Source organism: Eubalaena glacialis, chromosome 7 (assembly GCF_028564815.1).
Source record: "Eubalaena glacialis isolate mEubGla1 chromosome 7, mEubGla1.1.hap2.+ XY, whole genome shotgun sequence".
NCBI lineage: Eukaryota > Metazoa > Chordata > Mammalia > Artiodactyla > Balaenidae > Eubalaena > Eubalaena glacialis.
This window is the reverse complement of record NC_083722.1, coordinates 110,792,644-110,820,202: the sequence shown is the minus strand read 5'-3', so window position 1 is coordinate 110,820,202 and position 27,559 is coordinate 110,792,644. Positions and strand designations below refer to the sequence as shown.

The 27,559-nt window shown below is 43.6% G+C and overlaps 1 protein-coding gene across 2 annotated transcripts in view; it reads right to left on the bottom strand.

Moving 5' to 3' along the window:
• The window catches only part of ACAD9 (acyl-CoA dehydrogenase family member 9), a 65,515-nt gene extending 43,422 nt beyond the window's left edge, over positions 1 to 22,093 (bottom strand). For both annotated transcript variants that reach the window (XR_009701641.1, XM_061197349.1), the window contains exons 1-2: positions 21,877 to 22,093; positions 17,506 to 17,599 (exon numbers count right to left, since the gene is read on the bottom strand). Coding sequence is in view for 1 of the 2 variants with exons in the window: in XM_061197349.1 (XP_061053332.1) it covers positions 17,506 to 17,599; positions 21,877 to 22,026 (244 nt within the window). In the remaining variant the exon portion in view is untranslated. The remainder of the gene's footprint in view (positions 1 to 17,505; positions 17,600 to 21,876) is intronic.
• Between the last annotated feature and the right edge of the window lie 5,466 nt (positions 22,094 to 27,559).

Sequence of the window (27,559 nt, the reverse complement as noted above, 5' to 3'; positions counted from 1 at the left end):
ACAGAGGATTCAGAAACAGACCTTCACATAAATGATTGATTTTTTCCATTTTTTTATATTGTGGCAAAATACACATAAAATTTACTATCTTAGCCAGTTTTAAGTGTGCAATTCAGTAGTATTAAGTACATTCACATTACCGTGCAACCATCATCACCACCCATTCTCCAGAACTCGTTTCACCGTTCAGAACAGTTAACTCTGCCCTCATTAAACAATAACTCCCCATTCCTCCTCCCCCCCACCCCCTGGCAACCACCATTCTATTACTTTCTGTCTCTATGGATTTGACTGCTCTCAGTATCAATACTTCATACAGGTGAAATCAATCAGTATGTGTCCTTTTCTGACCAGCTTATTTCACTTAGCGTAATGTCCTCAAGGTTCATGTTGTAGCATTGGTCCAAATTTCCCTCCTTTTAAAGGTTAAATAATATTCCATTGTATGCATATACATTTTGTTTACCCATTTATCTGTTAACCTGGTTGTGTCTTTGGATCTAAACTGAATCTCCTGTAGACAAGATATAGCTGGATTATTTTTTAAATCTGGCGACTTCTGACTTTTGATGGAAGAGTTTAATCTATTTACTTTTAAAGTAATTAGTGATAAGGAAAGACTTCTGTCATTTTGTTATTTATATAGGTTTTTTGTCCATCTTTTTTTTTGCATTACTGTCTTTTTACTTGATTTTTTTTGCAGTGAAACATTTCAATTCCTCTCTCATTTGCTTTCATGCATATTCTTTAGGTATTTTCTTTGTGGTTACCATGGGGATCACACTGAACATCTCAAAGTTATAACACTCTCATATGAATTTACACCAGCTTAACTTAAATAACATACTAAAATTCTGTTCCTTTAAAGGCTCCATATCTACCCTTTTTCTTTTATTGTTGTCACAAAATTACATCTTTATGCACCATGTCCAAAAACATAAACTAATAATTGTTTCAAACGATTTTTAGTCTCTTAAATTATTACACAGAACAAAACGTAGAGTTACAAAGTTAGTGATACTAGCTTTGAGACTGATGTTTTTCTAAAAAATATATTAGACTCCTAAATCAAGTAGAAAACAAAAACTACAGTTATAAGCCACTGTTACAGTAATACTAGGTTTTATACCTGCCCATGTATTTACCTTCAATGAGATCTTTATTTCTTTACATGGACTTGAGTTACTGTCTAGTGTCCTGAGCATTTCTTGTAGGGCAGAGCCAGTGGTAACAAACTCTCTCAGCTTTTATCTGGGAATGTCTTAATTTCTCCCTTACTTGTAAAGGACAGTTTGCCAGATACAGCATTCTTGGTTGAGAATTTTTTCCTTTTAGCACTTTGAATATATTGGCCCACTGCTTTCTGGCCTCCAAAGCTTCTGATGAGAAATCTACTGATGATCTTATTGAGGATCCCTTGTTGCTTCTCTCTTACAGCTCTCAAGACTCTTTTGGTCTTTGTCTTCTGACAGTGTGATTATATAACATGTCTTGGTGTAGGTCTCTATGATTCATCTTATTTGGAGTTTGCTTAGCTTCTTGGATGTTTATATTCATGTCTTTCACGAAATTTGAGAAGTTTTCAACCAATGTTTCTTCAAATAGTCTCTCTTCTCCTTCTGGGACTCCCACAATATGTATGCATTTAACAGTGTTCCACAGGTCCCTCAGGTTCACTTTTCTTCAATCTTTTTTTTTTTCCTGTTCTTCAGACTTGATTATTTTCCATTATCCTATCAGCAAGTTCACTGATTCTTCTGCCTTCTCAAATCTGTCTTTGAACCCCTCTAGAGAACTCTTCCTTTCAGTCACTGTACTTTTCAGCTCACACATGTCATTTGTTTCTTTTTAGGTTTACTACCTCTTTATTGATATTTCCATTTTGTTCACACTTTCTTCACTTCCTGCATGTCTTGTTAGTTGAGCATCTTTAAGATGGCTATGTTTAAGTCTTTGTCTAGTAGATCCTCCATCAGGTCTTTTACAGGACGAGTTTTTTGTTGGTTCTTTTTTTTTTTCTTTGTATGGGTCATACTTTTCTGCTCTGCTTTTGTTGAAAACTGGACATGTGAATTAATAATGTGGTAACTTTGGAAATCAGATTTTCCCTCTTCCCAGGGTTTGCTCCTTTTTCTTTTTTGGCCATGCTGTGTGGCATGTGGGATCTTAGTTCCCCGACCAGGGATCAAACCTGTGCCCCTGCAGTGGAAGCACAGAGTCTTAACCACTGGACCACCAGGGAAATCCCCAGGGTTTGCTCTTTTTTCCTTAATCTAACATATTTGACATATAACATTGTCTAAGTTCAAGGTGTACAACATGTTGATTTGATACATTTATATATTGCAATAGGATTGCCACCATAGCCTTAGCTAATACCTCTACTACATAACATAATTATCATTTCTTTTTGAGGCGGTAATCATTAAGATCTATTCTGTTAGCACATTTGATATGTATAGTACAGTGCTGTTGTCTATAATCACAATAATGTACATTAGATCTCCAGGACTCACTTATCTACTAGTTCCAAGTGTATACCTTTAAACAACACCTCTCCAATTCCCCCATTCCCCAGCCCCTAGTAATCACATATTCAACTGTTTTAGGAGTTCAGCTTTTTTAGATTCTACATATAAGTGATTATCACAATACTTGTCTTTCTCTGACTTATTACACTAAGCATAGTATCCTCAAGGTCCATCCATGTTGTTGCAAATGGCAGGACTTCCTTTCTCATGGATGAATAATATTCTATTTTACTTACATATATCTTGGTATCTTACATCTTCTTTATCCATTCAACAACTGGAGAACACTTAGGTTGTTTCCATACCTTGGCTATTGTGAATAATGTTGCAATAAACATGGGAGTGCATATTATCTCTTTGGGTTAGTGTTTTCATTTTTTTTAATTTATTTATTTATTTTTGGCTGCATTGGGTCTTCATTGCTGCACGCAGACTTTCTCTAGTTGTGGTGAGCGGAGGCTACTCTTCGTTGTGGTGTGCAGGCTTCTCACTGTGGTGGCTTCCCTCGTTGCAGAGCACGGGCTCTAGGCACGTGGGCTTCAGTAGTTGCAGCACACGGGCTTCAGTAGTTGCGGGACACAGGCTCAGTAGTTGTGGTGCACGGGCTTAGCTGCTCCGCAGCATGTGGGATCTTCCCGGACCAGGGATCGAATCCGTGTCCCCTGCACTGGCAGGTGGATTCCTAACCACTGCGCCATCAGGGAAGTCCCAGTGTTTTCATTTCTTTTGGGTATATACCAAGAAGTGAATTACTGGATATGGTAGTTCAATTTTAATTTTTTAAGGAGCCTCCATACTGTTTTCCATAGTGGCTGACAAATTTACAATCCCACCAACAGTGCACAAGGGTTCCATTTTGCCACATCTTTATCAACATTTGTTACCTGTGGTCTTTTTGATGACAGTCATTCTAACAGGTGTGAGGTGTTATCTCACTGTGGTTTTGACTTGCATTTCCCTGTTGACTGATGTTCAGCACTTTTTTCATAGATCTGTTGGACATCTGTATGTCTTCTCTAGAAAAAAGTCTATTTAGTTCCTCTGCCCATTTTTTAACCTTTTTTTTTTGCTCTTGAGTTGCATGAGTTCTTTATATATTTTGGATATTAGTCCCCTATCCAATATACGCTTTGCAAATATTTTCTCCCATTCCTTAGGATGCCTTTTCATTTTGTTGATTATTTCCTTTGCTATGCAGAAGATTTTAGGTTTCATATTCCACATGTTGATTTTTATTTTTGTTGTTTGTGCTTTTGGGTTTTGTTTTGTTTTTTAATTGTTGTAGGCTTTGTCTATGCCGAGGACCCGCCTGAGGTGTAAACTTAAGGTGTTTACAGGTCTTTCCTGAGCCTGTCCCTTTCCCAAGTCATGCATGGTGACTTTCTAATTTGCCGCCCATATATGTGATTGCTTTAGAAGGTCCTAGTATTCCATCTGGCTCCTGAAAAAACAAAAAGAGGGACTTCCCTGGCAGTCCAGTAGTTAAGACTCCGCCCACCCACTGCAGGGGGCACAGGTTTGATCCTTGGTTGGGGAACTAAGATCCCACATGCCACATGGCCAAAAAAAAAAAGGCAAAAATGAAGAGGAAAAAAGGCACTAGCCCTTTAAATCCCCTAGAAGTGACTTCCGTCAGAGGGGGAGGGGCTTGCAACATTGTAAGAAGCTGCAACACCATGGCCTCTGCCTCCTTGTCTGCACCTCTGACCAGAAGCAGCAATCAGCAACCAGCACAGATCCCTAATACCTGATGCACAGGATCCGTTTTGCCCACTCTGGCTCCCACAAGCTGTGTACAGGCTGCTCCAGGAACAAGTGCATAGCAGCCTGCTTTGGCTCTGGGGGTGGGTAGCTGCTTCTGTGCTCAGAGCTGAAACTGATTGAAATTAACCACATTTTTGTCCAGGGCCCTGCCCCACCCCTCCCCCACCCCCCTCCCACCCCCGGCTCCACCACCTAGACTCCAGAGCTCCTCAACAGTTACAACAGACAGATTCTGCCAGTGCAATTGTTGTCTGCCGGGGGTTGGGGGGGGGGCGGAGACAGATTCCTGGTGCTTCATACTCTGCCATCTTCCGAAAATCTTATGGTCAATTGATTTTTGACAAAAGTATCAAAGTCAGTTAAATAGGGAAAGGATCATCCTTTCAATAAATGTTGCTAGAACGATTGGATAGCCACATGCAAAAAAGAAATCCTCAAACTTTACCTCACATCGTGAACAAAATTACCTGGGAATGGATCATAAATCTAAATGTTAACAGATAAAAATATAAACCTTCTAAAAGAAGATATAGACGAAAATCATCATGACCTTGGGTTTGGTAGATATTTTATGTACAATACAAAAAGCATGAACTACAAAAGAAAAAACTTGTACCGAATCAACATTAAAAACTTTTGCTCTTTGAGACACTGTTAAGAAAATGAAAAGTCAAGCCACAGACCAGGAGAAAATTTTTGTAAAACATACACCAATTAAAAGTCTTAAATCCCAGTTTCTAAAAAATGCATAAAATATTTGAAAGACACTTCACCAAAAAAAGACATACAGATGGCAAATAAGCACATGAAAAGATGACCAACATCTTGTCAGTCATTAAGGCAATGAAAATTACAACCACAATGAGATACCATAGCACACCCAGTAGAATGACTAGAATTGAAAAGACTGACCATACCAAGTGCTGACAAAAATGTGGAGCAACTGGAACTCCAATGCACTAGTGGGGATGTGAAGTGGTGACCACTTTGGAAAACAGTTTGGCACTTTCTTAGATTTCAGCATGAACCTACCATATGGTTCAGACTCTCCACTCCTAGGTATTTCCCCAAGAGAAATGCAAGCACATGTGTACACCAGACTCACAAAAAAATGTTCACAACATCCCTTTTTGTGATAGCAAAAGTCTGGATACCTACCAAATGTCAATGAATAGGTGAATGGATAAACAAATTTTGGTATATGCATACAGCATTAAAAAGAAACGAACTATTGATGCACACAACATGGATGAAACTCTAAGTTAGGCCAAAAACAGCTGGACAAAAACTTATATAACATATGAATCTATTTAAATAAAATTCCAGAAATTGCAAATTAAGCTGCAGTGACAGAAAGCACATTAGTGGTTGCCTGGGGACAGAGAGAGAATGAAAGGGGCACAAGAAAACTTTTATGGGTTAAAAAAAAAATGATACAAAAGACCTTGAGGGATTGGATCCAGATGGTGGAAAAGCAAAACGTGGAGCTCACCTTCTCCCCACAGATACATCAAAAATACACCTACGGGACTTCCCTGGTGGCACAGTGGTTAAGAATCCGCCTGCCAATGCAGGGGACACAGGTTCCAGCCCTGGGCTGGGAAAATCCCACATGCCGTGGAGCAACTAAGCCCGTGCACCACAACTACTGAGTCTGTGTGCCACAACTACTGAAGCCCACGCGCCTAGAGCCCAGGCTCCGCAACAAGAGAAGCCACCACAATGAGAAGCCCGCGCACCGCAACAAAGAGTAGCCCCCACTCGCCGCAACTAGAGAAAGCCCGTGCACAGCAACGAAGACCAATGCAGCCAAAAATAAATAAATAAATTTATATATATATTAAAAAAAACAACTGAAGTCAAGGTCTTGAAGAAATATTTGTACACACATGTTCATAGAAACATTATTCATAATAGCCAAAAGGTGGAAGCAACTGAAGTGCTGAGCAACAGATGAGTGGGTAAGCAAAATGTGACAGATATAGATAGTCCACTGGATAGATATTATAGATTTGTGAACAGATATATAGATATATAACTGTGATATAGATATATACATGGAATATCATTCCACCTTAAAAAGGAAAGAAATGGTGACACACGCTACAACATGGATGAACCTTGAGGACACTAAGCTGTGAAATAAGCCAGTTATAAAAAGACAATACTGTATGATTCCACTTCAGTGAGGTATCTAGAGTAGTCACATCCTTAGGTACAGAAAAGTGGATGGTAGTTGCCAGAGACTGGGAAGAGGGGTGATGGGAGGTAATGTTTAATGGGTACAAGTTTTGGGTTCTGAAGATGAAATGAGCTCTGAAAATGAATGCTGGTGATTGCACAACAATATGAACGTACGTAATATCACTGAACTGCACACTTCTAAATCATTAAGATAGTTAAATTTTATTATGTGTCTTTTACCACAATAAAAAATTTTCAAAAAACTTAAAAAAAAATTAAATTAAATTTAAATGAATTAAAATTAAAAAAAAATGTTTCTACATGTGGAACGACTCTTACAGAACATCTACTGAATGCTGGCAGAAGACCTCAGACTTCCAAAAGGGCAAGGAAATCTCCATGTAACTGGATAGAGCAGAGGGAAAAAGAAAAAAGAGAGAGAGAAAGGAATCAGGATGGGACCTGCGCCTCTGGGAGGGAGCTGTGAAGTGGAAAGGTTTCTGCACACTGGGAAGGGTCTTGGGAGCAGGTGCAGATCACTGCCCCCACCTTCCCAGGAGCCTACGTGGCTCACCCTGCCGAGGGCCTCGCGACCTGGTGCCAACCGCCCAGGGGCACGTGACCCGCCATCACCGCTGCGGAGGGACCCATGACCGGAAGCCAACCACTGCTCCCGCCTCCCTGGGAGTCCGCGTGAGCTGTGCACCTGCGTACGTGCACGCCCCTACCAAAGGGATATGAGCCAGCATATGCTGAGGAAAGAGACGGCAAGCATCCACAACAAAAACTGCCCTCACGCCAAAAAAATATTAAACCCACACAAGCTACACAGGGACGCTCCTGCATATAAGTAGCCCTCCAAGATTACAGTAGGTAACTGTTTCTCCTAAACTCACAGACTAAGAGAAATATAAGCAAAATGAAGAAGCAGAGGAATCACTCTCAGTTAAAAGACCAAGAAAATTCCCCTGAAGGAACAATGAAACAGACCTCTTCAGTCTAATAGACACCAAGGGACTTCCCTGGTGGTCCACTGGCTAAGACTCCATGCTCCTAATGTAGGGGGCCTGGGTTCAATCCCTGGTCAGGGAATTAGATCCCACATGCCACAACTAAGAGTTCGCATGCTGCAACTAAAGATGCCCCATGCCACAACTAAAAGATCCCGCATGCTGCAACGAAGACCCAGCACAGACAAATAAATAAATAAATAAATAAAACAGACACTGAGTTCAAGAAGGAGATAATGAAAATACTGAAGGAATTAAGAAAGGTTATTGACAGAAATTCAGATAACTGTAAAAATGAACTAGAAACTATAAGAAGGACCCAAGAAAAGTTAGAAAATTCATTTGCTGAGACGAAAGCCGAGCTCAAGGCAATGAAGAACAGAATGAATAATGCAGAGGAAAGAATAAGTGACCTGGAAGATAGACTAATGGAAATTACCCAGTCAAAACAGCAGACAGGAAACCAAATGCAAAAAAATGAAAGCAGTATAAGAGACCTATGGGATAATATAAAGTGGGTCAATCTACACATAATAGGGATTCCAGAAGGAGAAGAAAGAGAAAAGGGGATTGAAAATGTATCTGAAGAAATTATAGCTGAAAACTTCCCAAACCTAAAGAAGGAAACATATACAGATACAGGAAGCACAGGGGGTCCCACACAAGTTGAACCCAAACAGACCTACACCAAGACATATTATAATAAAAGTGGCAAAAGTTAAAGATAAAGAGAGGATTCTAAAGGCAGCAAGAGGAAAACATACATTTCTTTACAAAGGAACCCCCATAAGGCTATCAGCTGATTTCTCTACAAAAACTCTGCAGGCCACAAGGGAGTGGCAAAATACATTCAAAGTCTTGAAAGAGAAAAATGTGCAACCTAGAATACTCTACCCAGCAAGATTATCATTTAGAATAGGAGGAGAAATAAAGAATTTCTCAGACAAGCAAAAACTAAAAATACAGCAATACTAAACCTATCCTAAAAGAAATATTGAAAGGTCACCATCTCTAAACAGAAAAGAAGCAAGAAGAAATAGGAAGGAGGAAACCACAATTGGAAGTAAATCACTTAAATTAGCCAGTATACAGATCAAAAAGAAAAGAAAAAAAACCTATTTGTGAAAGCAATGATAAACACAACGAACAGCAAAAGGATAAACATGAAGATGCAAAAAGGGACATCAAAATCATAAAATGTGGGGAAGGGGAGTAAAAAAAATGCAGTTTTTTTTTTAGAATGTGTTTGAGACTACCAGTCTAAAGAAAGCAGATATGGGAAAGGGTTAACATATAATACTTGAAAAACAGGGCAACCACAAATCAAAAACATACAATAGATTCACAAAAACCTAGTAGAGGAGAACACAAGCATAAAAGGAAATCATCAAACCACAAAAAGAAAAAAAGAAAAGGGAACAAAGAAGAAACAAGGTTTGAAATGGCAATAAATACTTATGTAACAGTAATTACCTTAAATGTCAATGGACTAAATGCTCCAATCAAAAGACAGAGTGGCAGACAGGATTAAAAAAAACAAGAGCCTACTATATGCTGCCTACCAGAGACCCACCTGAGGGCAAACACATAGACTGAAAGTGAGGGGGTGGAAAAATATATTTCATGCAAACTGAAATGACAAGAAAGCAGGAGTTGCAATACTCATATCAGATAAAATAGATTAAAGCAAACGCTATAGAGAAAGATAAAGAAGGACACTATATGATAACCGGATCAGTACAAGAAGAGGATTTTATACTCATCAACATATGCACCTAATATAGGACCACCCATACATACCACAAATACTAACAGACAAAGGGAGAATGGATAGGAATACAATAGTAGGAGACTTTAATACTCCACTCACATCAATGGACAGATCTTCCAGACAGAATCAATAAGGCAACAGAGGTCCTAAATGATACAACAGAACAGTTAGACTTAATTGATAATTTTCAGGACACTACATCAAAAAAAACCAGAATAGGGCTTCCCTGGTGGCGCAGTGGTTGAGAATCTGCCTGCCAATGCAGGGGACACGGGTTCGAGCCCTGGTCTGGTAAGATTCCACATGCCGCGGAGCACCTAGGCCCGTGAGCCACAACTACTGAGCCTGCGCGTCTGGAGCCTGTGCCCTGCAACAAGACAGGCCGTGACAGTGAAAGGCCCGCACACCGCGATGAAAAGTGGCCCCTGCTTGCCGCAACTAGAGAAAGCCCTCGCACAGAAACGAAGACCAACACAGCCAAAAATAAAAATAAATTAATAAAAAAAAAAAAACAGAATATACATTCATTTCAAGTGTACACGGAACATTCTCTAGGACTGACCACATCCTAGGGCACAAAACTAACTTCAACAAATTTAATAGGAGTACAGAAATTATTTCAAGCATCTTCCCTGACCACAATGGCATGAAACTAGAAATCAACAACAGAAAAGAAACGAGAAAAAAAGATTACATGGAGACAAAATACCATGCTACTAAAACACCAATGGGTCAATAAGGAAATTAAAAAGGAAATTAAAATATACCTTGAGACAAATGACAAGGAAAACACAAGTATGCAAAGTCTATGGGATGCAGCAAAAGCAGTTCTTAGAGGGAAGTTCGTAGAGATACAGGCCTTCATCAAAAAACAAGAAAAATCTCAAGTAAACAACCTAACCTACCATCTAGAAAGAATTAGAAAAAGAAGAACAAGCTAAACCTTACATCAGTAGAAGGAAGGAAATAATAAAGATCAGGGAGAAAATAAACGAATTAGAGATTGAAAAAACAATAGAAAAAATCAACAAAAATAAGAGCTGGTTCTTCGAAAGGGTAAACAAAATTGACAAACCTCTGGCCATGCTCACCAAGAAAAGACAGAGAACCCAAATAAACAAGAAATGAAAAAGGAGAAATGAAATCTCAACTGATATTGCAGAAATACAAAAGACCGTAAGAGAATACTATGAACAATTACATGTCAACAAATTTGACAACCTAGAAGAAATGGACAATTTTCTAGAAACATACAGCCCACCAAATTTAATCAAGAAGAAATAGATAATTTGAACAGAACGATCACTAGAAGAGAAACAGAATCGGTAATAAAAAAAACTTCCTACAAACAAAAGTCCAGGACCCGATGGCTTCACAGGTGAATTCTACCAAACATACAAAGAAGAACTTATATGGATTCTTCTCAAACTCTTCCAAAAGACTGCAGAGGAGGGAACACTCCCAAAGACATTCTGTGAAGCCACAATCATCCTGATACCAAAACCAGACAAAGATACCACCAAAAAAAGAAAATTACAGGTCAATATCTTTGATGAATATAGATGCAAAAATTCTCAACAAGATATTAGCAAACCAAATCTAACAACACGTAAAAAAGATCATACGCCATGACCAAGTGGGATTCATCTGAGGTTCAAAAGGATGCTTCAACATATGCAAATCAATCAATGTAATACAAATTAATAAAAGAAAAGTAAAAAACCACATGATCATCTCAATAGATGCAGAAAAAGCATTTGACAAAATTCAGCATCCATTCATGATAAAAACTCTTACCAAAGTGGGAATAGAGAGAACATATCTCAACATAATAAAAGCCATTTATGAGAAATCCCAATATAATACCCAATATAATACAAAGAGCCAACATAATACTCAATGGTGAAAAGCTGAAAGACTTCAGACAAGAAAAAGAAATAAAAGGCATCCAAATTGGAAGGCAAGAGGTAAAACTGTAACTACATGCAGATGACATGATACTATATATAGATAACCCTAAGGACTCTACACAAAAACTACCAGATCTAATAAATGAATTCAGAAAAGTAGCAGGATACAAGATAAACATTCAGAAATCGGGTGCATTCCTTTACACTAACAATGAAATATCAGAAAGGGAATGTAAAAAAAAAAAAACTACCATTTAAAATTACACCAATAGGGACTTCCCTGGTGGCGCAGTGGTTAAGCATCCGCCTGCCAGGGCAGGGGACGCAGGTTCAAGCCCTGGTCCGGGAAGATGCCACATGCCACGGAGCAACTAAGCCCGTGCGCCACAACTACTGAGCCTGCGCTCTAGAGCCCGCGAGCCACAACTACTGAGCCCGTGTGCTGCAACTACTGAAGCCTGTGCGCCTAGAGCCCGTGCTCTGCAACCAGAGAAGCCACCGCAGTGAGAAGCCCGCGCACCGCAACGAAGAGTAGCCCCCGCTCGCTGCAACTGGAGAAAACCCCACGCGCAGCAATGAAGAGTCAATGCAGCCAAAAATAAATAAAAATTTAAAAAAATAAAATAAAATAAAATAAAATAAAATTACACCAATAAAAAAAAAAAAAAACACCTAGGAATAAACCTGACCAAGGAGATGAAATATTTACACGCTGAGAACTATAAAACATTAATAAAGGAAATAAAAGAGGATTCAAAGAAATGGAAAAATATCCCACACTCTTGGATTGGAAGAATTAATATTGCTAAAATGGCAATACTACCCAAAGCGATCTACAGATTTAATGCGATCCCTATCAAATTACCCACGACATTTTTCACAGAAGTAGAATAATCCAAAAATTTATATGGACCCATAAAAGACCCAGAATTGCCAGAGCAATCCTGAGCGGGGGGAGGGGAAAGCAGGAGGCATAACTCTCCCAGACTTCAGACAATACTACAAAGCTACAGGGACTTCCCTGGTGGTCCAGTGGCTAAGACTCCACGCTCCCAATGCAGGGGGCCCGGGTTCGATCCCTGGTCAGGGAACTAGATCCCACATGCCGCATCTAAGAGTTTGCATGCCGCAACTAAGTCCTGCATGCTGCAACTAAAGATCCCACAGGCCACAACTAAAGATCCCGTATGCTGCAACAAAGATCCTGCGTGCTGTAACTAAGACCCGGTGCAGCCAAATAAATAAATATTAAAACAAAACAAAACAAAGCTACAGTAATCAAAACAGTGTGTTATTGGTACAAAAACAAGCATACGGATCAATGGAATAGAATAGAAAAACATAGAATAGAAAGCCCAAAAATAAACCCAGACACCTATGGTCAACTAATTTTTGACAAAGGAGGCAAGAATATAAAATGGGAAAAAGACTGTCTCTTCAGCAAGTGGTGCTGGGAAAGTTTGACAGCTGCATGTAAATCAATGAAGTTAGAACACAACCTCACACTATACACAAAAATAAACTCAAAATGGCTTAAAGACTTAAACATAAGACATGACACCATTAAACTCCTAAGAAGAGATCATACGCAAGACATTCTCTGACATAAATCGTACCAATGTTTTCTTAGGTCAGTCTCCCAAGGCAACAGAAAGAAAACCAAAAATAAACAAACAGGACCTAATCAAACTTACAAGCTTTTGCACAGCAAAGGAAACCATAAAAAAAACGAAAAGACAACCTATGGAATGGGAGAAAATATTTGCAAATGATGGGACAGACAAGGACTTAATCTCCAAAATATACAAACAGCTCATACAACTCAACAACAAAAAAACAATCCAAGCGAAAAATGGACAGAAGACCTAAATAGACATTTCTTCAAAGAAGACATACAGCTGGCCAGTAGGCATATGAAAAGATGCTCAACATCTCTAATCATTAGAGAAATGCAAATCAATCTACAATGAGGTACCACCTCACACTGGTCAGAATGGCCATCATTAAAAAGTCTACAAATAACAAATGCTGGAGAGGGTATGGAGACAAGGGAACCTTCCTACACTGTTGGTGGGAATGTAAATTGGTACAGCCACTATGGAAAACAGTATGGAGGTTTCTCAGAAAACTAAAAATAGAATTAACGTATGATCCAGCAATCCCACTCCTGGGAATATATCCAGACAAAACTCTAATCCAGAAAGATACGTGCACCCGCATGTGCACAGCAGCACTATTCACAATAGCCAAGACATGGAAACAACCTAAATGTCCACCGACAGATGAATGGATCAAGATGTGGTACATGTATACAATGGAATACTACTCAGCCATAAAAAAGAATGAAATAATGCCATTTGCAGCAACACGGGTGCAACTAGAGATTATAATACTAAGTGAAGTAAGTCAGAATAAGAAAGACAAATACCGTATGATATCACTTATATGGGGAATCTAAAATATGGCACAAATGAACTTATCTACAAAACAGAAACAGACTCACAGACATAGAGAACAGACCTGTGGTTGCCCCAGCGCAGGGGTGGGGGGTAGAGATGAACTGGGAGTTTGTGGTTGGTAGATGCAAACTATTACATATAGAATGGATGAAGAACAAGGTCCTACATATAGCACAGGGAACTATATTCAATATCCTGTGACATACCATAATGGAAAAGAATATTAAAAAAAGAACCTATATATGTGTATAGCTGAGTCACTTTGCTGTACAGCAAAGACTGGCACAGCATTGTAAATCAGCTATACTTCAATTAAAAAAGGAAAAAAAAAGACCTTATTTACAAAGCAGAAAGAGACTCACAGACATAGAAAACAATCTTATGGTTACCAAAGGGGAAAGGTGTGGGGAGGGATAAATTAGGAGGTTGGGATTAACACATACACACTACTATACACAATACAGATAACCAACAAGAACCTACCATATAGCCCAGGGAACTATACTGAGTATTTTGTAACAACCTATAAGGGAAAAGAATCTGAAAAAGAATATATATATATCTGAATCACTGTGCTGTACACCTGAAACTAACACAACTTTGTAAATGAACTATAATTAAAAAAAAGTTTAATAATGAATTTTAATTGTTAAACTTTGAAAAAAAACTTTTAGAGGTAATGGGTATGTTTATTACATTAATTGTGTTGATGATTCCTTGGCAGTAATGTTTACATGCCAAAATTTATCAAACTGTACACTTTAAATGTGTAATTTATTGTAAATTAATTATACCTCAATAAAAATTGGAATGAAAAAAAAGCCTGACAAACCAGATAGTAAGTATAAATAGAAGAACAAGGAACTAAGGAACTAAAAATAGTAGTAGTAAGATAACCACTAGAACAAAAATAGAATAGAAACAAAACATATTTATACACAACTCAGCAACTTTTAAAACTAGAAACATGATAGCTCTGTAGATCAGCAGTTCTCAACAGGGTGCCCAGGGGACCCGCCAGACTTCCAGGGAGTCCACAGAAGAAAACTATCTTAATAAAAGAAAGATGCTCTTTGCCTTTTTAATCCTAGTTCTGTCATACGCCTACAGTGAAGTCTTCCAGGGCCTATGTGGTTTGTATCACAGATTAAATGTAGAAACATATATGAGAATCCAGCTGTCTTTCAATAAGCCAAAAAATCTGCAAAACTGTAAAACAATGCCACTCTTCATCAAAAACACTGTTTATTCATTGCAGCACCATTTACAACAGCCAAGACATGGAAGCAACCAAAATGCCCAACAACAGAGGAATGGATCAAGATGTGGTGGACTTCCCTGGTCGTGCAGTGGTTAAGAATCTGCCTGCCAATGCAGGAGACACGGGTTCGATCCCTGGTCCAGGAAGATCCCACATGCCGCGGAGCAACTAAGCCCCTGTGCCACAACTACTGAGGCTGCATGCCACAACTACTGAAGCCCGTGAGGCTAGAGCCCGTGCTCCACAACAAGAGAAGCCACCACAATGAGAAGCCTGCACACCACAATGAAGAGTAGCCCCCGCTTGCCGCAACTAGAGAAAGCCTGCGCGCAGCAGCAAAGACCCAACGAAGCCATAAATAAATAAATTTATTTTTTAAAAAAGAGATGGGGGGGCTTCCCTGGTGGCGCAGTGGTTGAGAATCTGCCTGCCAGTGCAGGGGACGCGGGTTCGAGCCCTGGTCTGGGAGGATCCCACATGCCGCAGAGCAGCTGGGCCCGTGAGCCACAATTGCTGAGCCTGCGCGTCTGGAGCCTGTGCTCCGCAACAAGAGAGGCCCCGATAGTGAGAGGCCCGCGCACCGCGATGAAGAGTGGCCCCCACTTGCCACAACTAGAGAAAGCCCTCGCACAGAAACGAAGACCCAACACAGCCATAAATAAATAAATAAATAAATAAATAAAATTAAAAAAAAAAAGCTGTGGTACACATATACAATGGAATATTACCCATATACAATGGGATATTGCTCAGTAATATACAATGGAATATTACTAAAAATGAAATAATGCCATTTGCAGCAACATGGATGGACCTAGAGATTATCATACTAAGTCTAATAAGTCAGACAGAGAAAGACAAATATCACTTATATGGAATCTAATTTTAAAAAAATCATACAAATGAACTTACAAAACAGAAACAGACCTACAGATATCGAACACAAACTCATGGTTACCAAAGGGGAAACGTGGGAGGGAGGGATAAATTAGGAGGTTGGGATATATATATATATACTATATATAAGATAGATAACGAACAAGGACCTACCGTATAGCACAGGAAACTCTACACAATAATCTGTTATAGGGCTTCCCTGATGCCCAGTGGTTAAGAATCTGCCTGCCAACGCAGGGGAGACAGGTTCGAGCCCTGGTCTGGGAAGATCCCACATGCCGTGGAGCAGCTAAGCCCGTGTGCCACAACTACTGAGCCCGTGAGCCACAACTACTGAAGCCTGCACGCCTAGAGCCCATGCTCCACAACAAGAGAAGCCACCGCAATGAGTAGCCCCTGCTCGCCGCAACTAGAGAAAGCCCATGCGCAGCAACGAAGACCCAATGCAGCCAAAAAATAAATAAATAAATTTATAAAAAATAAATAAAATCTTGTTAAAAAAATAATCTGTGAAAACCTATATCATAAAAGAATCTGAAAAATGAATATATGTATAACTGAATCACTTTGCTGTACACCTGAAACTAATACATTATAAATCAACTACACTCCAATAAAATAAAAAAAAGTTTAATAACTGAAAAAAAACATTGTTTATGTTAACATGTGATGGGCTTATTATTTTTAAATGAAGTAATAAATGAACACAGCATTTAAAAAATTCCTCAGTTTTAATTTGTAAAAGGGCACCAGTTGATAGATAAAACCCACACAAAGAAAACTCCTTGGGGTCCTGAGCGGTGGGGCAGCACTGCTGTCAATCTGTCATCGCTCAACCCCCCAAGGGACTCCCACGGGCAGAGGTCACTGCCCTTGCTAAGGGCAGTGACCCCTGAGTGAGGGACCCTGCACTCCACACTGGTGCCCTCAACCTATGGTCTGGTACCTAGATCATCCCCGGTTCCTAACAAGCTAAGTACAGAAATCGAGATCAAACCTTCAGAAACATTTACAGCAATTTTACATTGCCGCACAACCCAGCACATGATCGATGTATTTTGTATGTTTTTTTAATTCCATTTTTCTAATTGTTCATTTTTATTGTATTTTACAAAACTGTTAGTCTGCAACAGTTTGAAATGTTTCAAGTGGTCCTTCACCACAGATACATTAAGAAGCACTAAAGTAAGGACTTCCCTGGTGGTCCAGTGGCTTAAACTCCATGCTCCCAATGCAGGGGGCCCGGGTTCAATCCCTGGTCAGGGAACTGGATCCCACATGCAGCCAAAAGAAAAAAAAAAAAAAAAAAAAAAAGGCACTGAACTAGATATCATATAATTAAAGCACAGTTGGATTTATTGATTTATTTATTTATGGCTGTGCTGGGTCTTCATCGCGGTGCGCCGGCTTCTCACTGCGGTGGTTTCTCTTACTGTGGAGCATGGGCTCCAGAGCGCAGGCTCAGCAGTTGTGGCGCACGGGCTTAGTTGCTCCGCGGCATGTGGGATCTTCCCGGACCAGGGCTCGAACCCGTGTCCCCTGCATTAGCAGGCGGATTCTTAACCACTGCGCTGCCAGGGAAGCCCTGGAATGATCTTTTAAGCAAAATATGTCGATAGTACTATTTCTCCATGATTAATGTACACTGCTTCTAATATAAATATCAAAGCATTGCCATTAAAATGGAAATCGGTAATGATAAAGAAAATCATACATACCCTCTTCAGTGAAGAATTTTTCTACAGGTCCCACAAACTGATTAATTTCATTAAGTTCATCTTGGCTAACTTCGGGAAATGGGAAAACTTCTTTCTAAAAATGATAAACATGTAGTAAAAATTTAATTTCTGGCAACCTCCCATAGTGGCAATATCAACCGAAAGGGAAGGAAAAAGACTTGCTAGCTTCCACCCTGGCTGGCAGGGCCTTGCTCGCTGAAGGAGCCGGAAAGCAAACTTCAGAAGGAGCTTAAGACAGAAATGGCGTTAGACTCCAGCACCGTGGTTCATCCCCCTCCCTGACCCAAAGCTGTTCCTAATCTTGGTCAGCTTGCCCCACGGAGCGGAGGCCCTGGACTAACATTTCACACCCCAGTCTGGGCCCTGATTTGCAGCTGACTAACTGGGCAGCCTTCGTCACATCCCCTCGCCGGTCCACACTGCCGTTTCCTCACCTATAATGAGCAGGGAATATGTACTCAAGGTCGTTGTGAGGCCCATGGAAGATAATGGATGGGCAAGCTCTTTACCAAGACACAGAAATCCACCTCAGTTATCCTGTGAGCTCAAAAATGCTGCCACTGACAAGAACGTACTGTGGTCACGGGTCTGACATCTTGCCGGGTTCCCACCTGGCTGCTCGCTCCAGCACCCGCCCGTCCGGCCTCACGATCCCTGCTCCGTGTGCTGACCAGGGCCACCAGAGGAGGCCCAGCCGAGGGGCCAGATCAACCGGAATGCAGCCCTGGCTCTGCCGATTCTTAGATGTGTGATGGGCAAGTCACACCCCTTCTCAGTGTCAGTCTCTCTCCCGCTACAGGTGATGCCTCAGAAGGCAGCTGTGAGGCTCAAAGGAGATGAGGCGTCCTGAACACGAAATAGCTGCAATTATCTGTATTGGGTACTGGCTCTGCTCCTGTCCCCACAGCCTGGAAAGCGACTCCGCTTCAAGTCTACCTCAAACTGACAGAGGAGTGGACAACGCTTCCAACTGACCCTGGATTCCCAACCGGGCCATCGCTATATGCTGCCTAAAATCATCCCGCTGTGCCCTCTGGCTTTTGGGCTCCACCCCCCACCCCCGTTAGCTGTCAGCGTGACCCGAGTATCTGGATTTGACCGACACCTGCTGAGAAGTGATGTCCCAGGCCCTAAGCCGCCCCCAGGAGCCCTGCCTCTCCTCACAGCACCTCTCACCAAGCGTCTTGAGAAAGGTCTTCAAAGCAGAGGAGTCCTGGCTCCTCTCCAGCCCTGAAAATAATCAGCCACTCTAGTTACAGGCTCCCAAATCTACTTTCTTCTCTCCGGCCACCTGCACAGGTGACAGGTGGGTGCCATGCCCAAACTTAAAGGAATCCCTGCCTCCAGGCCACCCTCAACCCTGCCCCTAAGGTGGTCTACAAGGAAATTGCGCTGAGCTGTCACCACCCCGCAGCCGCTTAGAACAAAGCCGGCTCTTTAGCCGAATGTAGAGGCCACGTCCACTGCGCCGGCCTGCACGGGCTCACCTGGGCCTGGTGCAATGGCTGTGTTAGAGGGAGATGATTCTGGTACCAGCGAGCAGCCAGGTGAGAGGAGAGAACAGCCTGGGAACCAGGTGGCCTCAACTGCAACCAAAGGACAACTGTCCCCAGGAGAGAGATCTCAAGCACGTGTGAGAACAAATCTCTGATGGCAGTGTTCAGAGTCTAAATGGGGTGCCTCATGGGTGCTGGGTTCAATTTCATCAGCACTTTTCAAATTTTTGAGAGTACAACCGGTTTTCCAAATAAATCCAGTGCAGAAACCAAATATGCAAAACAGATGCAAGCCAAGCTGCTCTGGCTGAGGCTGTGAACGGGGAGAAAAGTCACCCAGATCCCTCCCACTTGACTCCCCCACTGGTCCCTGCAGCAGCCCTGGGGGTGCTCTCAGGAACAGCCTGGGTCCAACTGAGGGCAGGGGGACAACTGCCGGCCTGCGTGATCATGAAGGTCTCCTTCTATTCCGAGATTCTAAGCATCTCGGATACCACGTTGCTGCTCAAACCCCAACAATACTGAGAGAGACGATGTCTGCCTGAACCAGGGAGGTACCGGCGGAAGTGCTTAAAAGCTGTCAGATTCTAAAGAGAACCTGAACGTAGAGAAAACGGGATTTGCTGTCGGATTAGACGTGGATTATGAGAACAGGAGGTGTCAAAGCTGAGTCCAGGTATTTGACCTGAACACGTGCAACGGCAGAGTCACCACCCTCTCCGACAAGAAGAGCGGGAGGAAAGACAGGACTGGGTGGAGAGACCAGGAGCTCAGTTTTGGGTGGGCTAGACTGGCGATGCCTAGTAACATCCAAGTGTAGCTTTTGAGTAGAAAGGTAGATATAAAGAGTATGGAGTTCAGGGGAGAAATCTCAGCTGGAGAAATAAATGTGCATCTTCAGGATACTGACAGCATGATACTGAATTAGATTATCAGAGGAATGCTTGTAGATGAAAAGAGAAGTCCACAGACTGAGCCTTAGAAAACTTCAACTCCGACTGAGCTGGTTGGAAATGTTGTCTAATGTTTAGACTTGTCAAGGAGCCAAGAAGGAATCAATGTCCTTGAGTAGCTGAGAAAGTTTGGGGTATAGCTGGCCTTTGCTGGGAGTGGACGGTTCCCCCACATCAATGCAGAGAACGCAGACCACACGGGCACACGTGTGGGGAGGAGGGGGTAAGCGTGGTGGTAGAAGTTCTTACCTGACTGCGTGTATTTTCTCAGTGAAACAGGCAGCAAAGCCGACAGGTGAGAGTGAGGATGGGGGAGGTGGCGCCAGAGGTTTGGAGAAAGAGGAGCATGAAACGAGACAGGCTGGGACCTGGGACTCTTTGCTGCAGTGCTGCAATCATTGCACCTGGACACACCTCCCCTTGAGCGACAAAACACAAAGAAACTGTATGGGACTAAAAATAACTGCGTGCCTGTGCAGTTGGGGCAAATTCTGGATCCAACAGATACAAAAAGACCAAAAAAAAAAAACCAACTGCCACTTTTGAAGAGCCTGGAGCAAAAACAGGGTACCCCACATGCCCCCTGCACACACCACCACCTAAGGGGTGGACAAAACACCTAAGCCACCCCTCCGGCCTGACCCCTGGACACACTCCTACCCTCACCCCATATAAGAAACAAGCTTGCCCCGCTCGGGGATTGAGCGAGCAAGGGAACGTGCTGTTTGTTCTTGCTCCCCCCGGCTGCAGCAGAGGCCCCGCTAAAGCCTTGCCTGAATTTCTTGTCTGGCCTCTAGTCATTTTCTATTGCGTGGGGAAGGCCATAGAACCCTGGTCGGTAACAGAAAAATGTGTGTTCTTTCTTCCCCAAGCTGCTGGGAGCCACGGGGGTCCCACGACAGAGCACCACACAGCCCCAGGTTCCGGAGGAAACGGCTTCTCTAACTTGAAGACCTAGCTTCGTACTTCTAGCAGGGCAAACCACTCCAGGCAGAGCGTCTGCATCTGTAATGCCTGACGACCTTAGAGAATGTCCTGGAAAAACCAGGGAATAACTCCCAAAGTAATACAGAATCAGCCAACATTCCAGCCAAGCGCAAAGCACTTTACACACATTTTTCTTTGGCTTGCGGGCCACCTGTAGGAGGGGGCGAGGGCTGTTTTTACTCCTGTTTTCTGTATGAGAGCACTGAGGCACTTCACAGGAGTTATGAGCCCAAGGTCACAAGACTCGTAGGTGTTGACGCCAGCACCGACTACTCATTCTACTGCTTCATGAATCTGTACCGCATCTTAACAGTTTAAAAAGCATTTCCACGTATATACGTCTCTTACAACACATCTGAGACGGAGAACACATCGCAAGCTCCGTTTTAAGGCTGAAAGAACTGGGACTCAAAGTCACAGAGTCAAGGTCAAATCCAAGTCTTCTGACTATAAGAGTCCGGTGAGTGCTTAGTAACACTAGGTCGTGCGACCCGTGGAAGGGACGGGCCGGGAAGGCACCTCTGAGCCGCGGGCTTCTGGGGAACCTGAAAGGTGGGGTGAGGCGTTGAGACTCGGCCGTGGAAGCCAACAGAGAGAGGAGCGGCATGGTCCGGGCTGTGCTTAGGAAACAGAGAGGAACCCCCTCCCGCCCCCCCAGTTCACGGCCGGAGTGCTGAGTTGAGGATCACTTAGCGACCACCTCGCCTAGGGTTTCCCAGGGTGTCCCGGCAGGCGTTAGCTCGAACACAGGTCAAAACCATAGCCGCTCAGAGCCACAGGGTTAATGAGCACGCCCGCCCGCAGGTGCGTTTCTAAGGCAGGTGTGGGGGCGCTAACCAGGCTCGACCGGGCCCTTCCCGCAAAGGGCAAAAGGCGAGGAGGAAGGGCAATGGCCGGCCGGGGCTCGGCTTTACCTTCTCGATTTTGCCCAGGAAGAGCTCCTTGGCGAAAGCTTGGCTCGGTGGACTGGTGCGCAGCGGGCGCCGACTCGCGGTGAAGGCCACCAGGGCACGGCACGAGCGCGCCGCCGCCACCGAGCGCAAGAAGAGCCCGCAGCCGCTCATGCTGTCCCGAGTCGCTCTCGCCGCCGCCGCCGCCGCCGCCGCCGCCGCCGCTTTCCCAGCGCCTTAAGTCACTCGCCCCGGGAGCGCGCCTCCCGATGACGCCACCCACCTGCGCCGCCCCGCCGGCCGCCAACGCGCTTGCGCGGCCTCGGGCCCTGGCCGGGGCCGCGGCCAATCTTGGCGGTTTTGCGATTGGGTGGCTTCGCCATTGGGCGGCGGCGGCGGCATGCTGTTTTCAATCACCTGCAGTGGTTGCCTAAATGCCGTAAATTACCAGCCGGGGCAGCGTCTCTGGGCGCCGGAACCTAAGCGGTGGCCCAGCTGCCTCCACTTTGCCTCCCTCTCGCCAGCTGGGGCGACGAGGACATGGTGGAACTACAAAGCGGGGGTGGGGGAAATTCACGATACTGGTTATCCCTGGAGGGAGAGCACACACGGGTTACGGTCCTTGCTTTAAGTGGGTGGTTGATTCGTGAGGATTCCTTTGGTTTTGCTTCATAGCTTACGTATTTGTCACATATATGCGGGGTAGGGGAGAAGAAAAGGAAAGAGATATTCCACCAGAGAGGTCTGGATAAAACCCTGTAGTTACTACGTCCCTGGGAAACGCCAACCTGAAGGGCAAGGGTGGGCGGGGCTGGGGGAGAAGCTGGAGCTGGGACCGGTGGCGGGGACGGGATAGGGGGGAGGGCGCCCCCCTCCCCACACCCAGCGATGCCCTGAAGGCCCTCCTCACCTGTGCCTGTGCCTGCGCCCTGCCTGTCGCATTTACAGGGCAGTAACAATGCGCCTTATTCTCATTGGAAATGCTCTCTGCCACCGTCAATATTCAGAGAGCGGTGGGAAACGCATTCAGCTCAACGTGCTGTGCCAGACCCAATAAAAAGTACACTTGTTTGGGTAAAGACTTGATGATGAAAACGCAGTCCTTCTCGGGAGGGATTCGAACCCAGCCAAAACTCAGATTGGGACTCAACCCCCCCCCCCTGCATCTCAGATGTGGACGCGAACCCACTGTCATTTAATTAAAACCTCTCACCTGGTGTTAGGACTTAACTGAAGCTCAGGTTCTTTTGTCTGGTTGCAGAAGGAAGTCGGTGTGAGGCAAAGTGATAGGCAAAGAGTGAGTCTGTTAGCATAGGACGCTTGTGAGAGATACAAGCAAGCTGGCAAGGGAACGGAGCCCTGAGAACCAAGAGGGCTACATCTTTATCCTCCAAGAAAAAGTGGGCAGGGGAGAAGACCACCTTCTTCCTCATTCTTGGGCAAACGTCAAGGCTTACATCATTAGTTCCTCCTGTGACCCTATATGGTCTGACCGGGGCTGTCATGGCGCTATTTAATTCATATTTATATTAGCAAAAGGGTAGTAACATAGACTAAAATATGGTAATTAATCTCAGGTTTCAGTATAACGTCCCCTTTCACCTAGTTTCTTTCCTTTTCACCTGTATTTCTGTCTTGGCTACACGCAGAAATGCTATTCTTAAAGGATGATTAACTCCCTGACTTCATGTAACAAGATTCAGACCCCATGACTTTTGTCTTGTGCTTTAACTATCAGGGTTTCTGGCTTGAGTGTGCCTAGTGCTTGGAGGCACCTGTCTTCCTTCAAGGTAGTGTAGATCGTTGCTAGGTTACTGGATTCTTCTCTTGAGTGGTCATTAGCTTACACAGTCTCCCAAACTCCCTTAAAATTCCCTGTCTTTAATCCCCTAGTGGGATTTCTAAACTGACTATTTGATTATCCTACTCTATCCCGATCAATGACACAGCATCAGGGAAAAAAGAGCTCAAAAACTTCCTTGGTTGCAAAATACCTGTACTTGCAGGCATCTTCTGCAATGTGTTCTCTATTTTATCTTTAACTTTTAAAGGCTTGTCACCTGGTTTCTTCATCAGTGGTCAGTATTTGCCAGTTTCAGCATTCAGCTTCTCAAGAAGGCATTTGGTAACAAGTGTCTTTGTGAATTAACTCTGCGGGTGAAACAAAGAAAAAGTGACATTGCTGGGTTTTAAGTTTGAGCTGGTGTACATTTTGGCCAAAACAAATGTAGTCAGATCAATCAAGTCATCCGATAATGTGTTGGATCCTCTTTAGTGGATCCTAATTTGGTTGGATCCTCCCTAAATTAACCAAGTGAGAAATTCAGTGGCACACAGTTTCCAAAACAAAAATTAGAAAAAAATTAAGGCATAATTTCTACGTACTCTAGTAGCATGTACAATGGGAAAAGTTTTGGAGTTCTACTACTTTGCCAGTTTCTAAATTCAGTTTTCTCATCTGCAAAAATGAGTATAATATCACTTACCTCACAGAACTTTTGTGAGAATTAACTAAATCCTTACAGAAGCATCTACCACAGTAAATGATCAATGTTTTTCTGGTAATAATATAAAAATAAAAAATGGTTACACACTGAGATTTCCATCTTATACTTGAGTATTAGCCTCTGAGAAATAGGATGCCATTTTTAAAGTTTGCTTTAGACATAGAATTTCCACATTTCATACACTCTCACCGAGTACCTCTGAATGTCCTTCTGTATGATCATGTCAGTACAACTGGTTCTCATACATGACTTACCAGCAAATAATCTGGCACTCTTGTGTGGCCATCGTGTTGGTGTTAGCATACCAGGATGCTTGGCTCTGGGCCTCTGGCACATCCTCTGAGTAGGAAACTATTCCTACACCCCTCAGTGTGAAAGCCATACAGTGGGCAGGGTCATGGAGACATTTACTAACACAGAATTAGAAGAAAGGGGTGGCGTTGTCTCCTGTCCTAAGGCTACAAGGTCAATAGTCAGTCATGTGAAAAATGAGAGTCTAGTCAAGGTTCCTGCCTCGTAGCCATCAGCATCCTAACTAAAGGCTCACAGATAAATCATGCAGTTATCACCAGTGCATTTCCTGCTGAGAGAAGTTGGCTGACACCTCACTGCCCAGACATCAAACACCTGCAAGAAGAGAGGTGTCCCTCGAAGAATAATGGTGTCTCATACACTCAATTATGTTGTCCACTACTACTTCCTTCCTTTTTGATGTGTATTTGTCCACTTTATCACGGAAACATGGAAGTCCCTGGCTTGTTGAAAGCCACAAAGGTAACGAGGTGTTATGGGTTGAATTGTGTCCCCCAAAATTCATTTGTTGAAATCCTAACCCCCAGCGCCTGAGAACGTGACCTTATTTGGAATGAGGGTTTCCTATTGCATTGTGTTGCAGATGCAATGAGCTAAATTAGGAAGAGGTCATAGCGGGGCGGTGCGGACGCCTAGTCCAGTACAACCGGTGCCCTTATAAGAAGGAGAAATGTGGGCAGAGACGTGCACACAGGGAGATGCCATGTGAGGGTGAAGACAGAGATCAAGATAACGCTTCTACAGGCCAAGGAAGGCCAAGATGGCCAGCAAACTGCAGAAGCTGGGAGAGAGGCCTGGGACAGATTCTCAGCCCTCGGAAGGAACCAACCCTGCCAACACCTTGATCTTGGACTTCTAGCCACCAGAAGTGGGAGACAGCGGACTGTTTTAGCCCCCAGTCTGTGGTTCTTTGTTAGAGCGGCCCTTGCAGACTAAGACATGAGGGCCTGTGATTCTTGGCACACGGCAACATCTATAAATAGGGCCTAACAGCGACCACGGGGCTGGGGCCGTGTCTCACAGCCCACACACCCAGGGCTCCTGCTATGGTTTAGAATCAATAGCTTCCTTCCAGCTTTTAAGAAATGAGTGGTCATTCTCTGCTGCCTCCTCTTCCACCAGCTGGAAGCAGAGGACTCGGCCCTAGTGGGTGGCGGGACGAGATGGGAAAAGCCTAGGTCTTTGACTATTGATCTTTTCCTCCAAAGGAGGAAAGCCAGCCACGGAATAGGGACACCCATGTTGAATATTAACAGGAGCAAGATATATGTACTGTATGAAGCCACTGACATTTGGGGGTTTGTTACAGCAGCCCCCAACCAATAAAAATACCTTCCAAGCGTTAAGGAAAACACTATAAGGAACAGTATAAAGAGTCATCATTTTAGGGGCCAGTCACACCTGTCATGCAGGTAAACTGAGCCCCAAGCAACCAGGTTGTCATTGCTGAGCCCCACCCTGGTCACCCAGGATGAGTGCCCTTCTATGCCAGACACTGGCTCATGTGCCTTATGTGTATCAGTATCATTTAATCCTCTAAAGGAGCCTGTGAATTCAGTTACTTTATGCCCATTTTGCAAATGGGAAACACAGGCACTGAAAGCTCACACAGTCCTAAACAGCAAAGCCAGGCTCCGGGCCCCGCGGGCTGGCTCCTGGGCCTGTGTCCTCATCCCCCCCGCCTGTACTGCCTTCCTGAAGGCGGCAAGGCAAGACTTGGCGGGTGAAAAATGACCTCTTTCTCTGTCATCACTCGCCCCCATTACTGGCCAACCTGAAGTAAGGTGAAATTACCCTGATGGAGGTCAGAAACCCCATCAGGCCTTGGTGTCACTCTCCACCTCTGCCAGCTCGATGGGGTGACACACCCTTAGGTCAAGTTGCAAGGAGGGTCAAGCACGGCCCTTGGTACTTAGGTGCCCATTTGACATGTGTTCTGGCTCTTCCTTCTTTTGTGGGATTGTCGGTCTGAATGTTTCGGACTGACTTGTCTAAGAGAGCCTTCGGCTCAGTGATGCGTTTTCACCAATCCCCTTCACCCTCCTCCTCCACCGCCAGACCTCGGGCAAGGCACGTCCTATTCCAGAGTCCCAGTTTCCTCACCTATCAGATGAGGAAATCAACACAAAACATGGATCTTTATGCAAATTAAGTGGTCTAACATTTAGTTCTCCTCCCACTCCACACACTGTAGATTTCAGGGTCTAGCAACCCTGAAAAAAAAGAGTCTAAAAATAGGGGCTCTTAAGTTGAGACTTGGTCCTACTGATATCAGTTTTTGAAAATCTCAGGAGAGCTGAAATTTTAACAGCATTAAAAACGACAAAAACAAAATACCTCTGATTTTTCCTTATGCTTCAAAAGCCAAAAGAACCTAAGATTCAACCAAGTTCTAGAGCGTGTGCCCCCCACTATTACAGCATGAAAAGCATGTTAAGATAACATGCAACAAACGCTGTGTTGAAACCGCCAGCATTCCCAAAGCAACTGCTGTAATGTAAGAGCCAAACAAGCACGTTAACTCACTGGGGTCTTATCTGTTTGCACAAAAGCCAGTAGAGCCTGAAATCTTATTTCAAGATGCCCAAGTGGCAGAGCCAGCATCCTTAACTCATGGGAAACTGCCCTAAAAGAAGATGCGATGCCAGTCCTTGCTGAAGGGACTTACTGTGGACTATTCCTCTTCAACTCAAACAAATAACTCCCAGGAAACATACTGGGGGAAGCAGAGTCCATCACCGTGATGCCTACAGTAGCGGAATCCTGGCGCACAGCGAGATCCGGCTGGGTCATTGTCGGGAAGCCCTGCAGTCAGCCTCTTGCCAGAAAACCCTGGGGGCCCCTGCAAAGGCGTTTGGCACTCAGCACTAACATTTCTTTGAAACCAA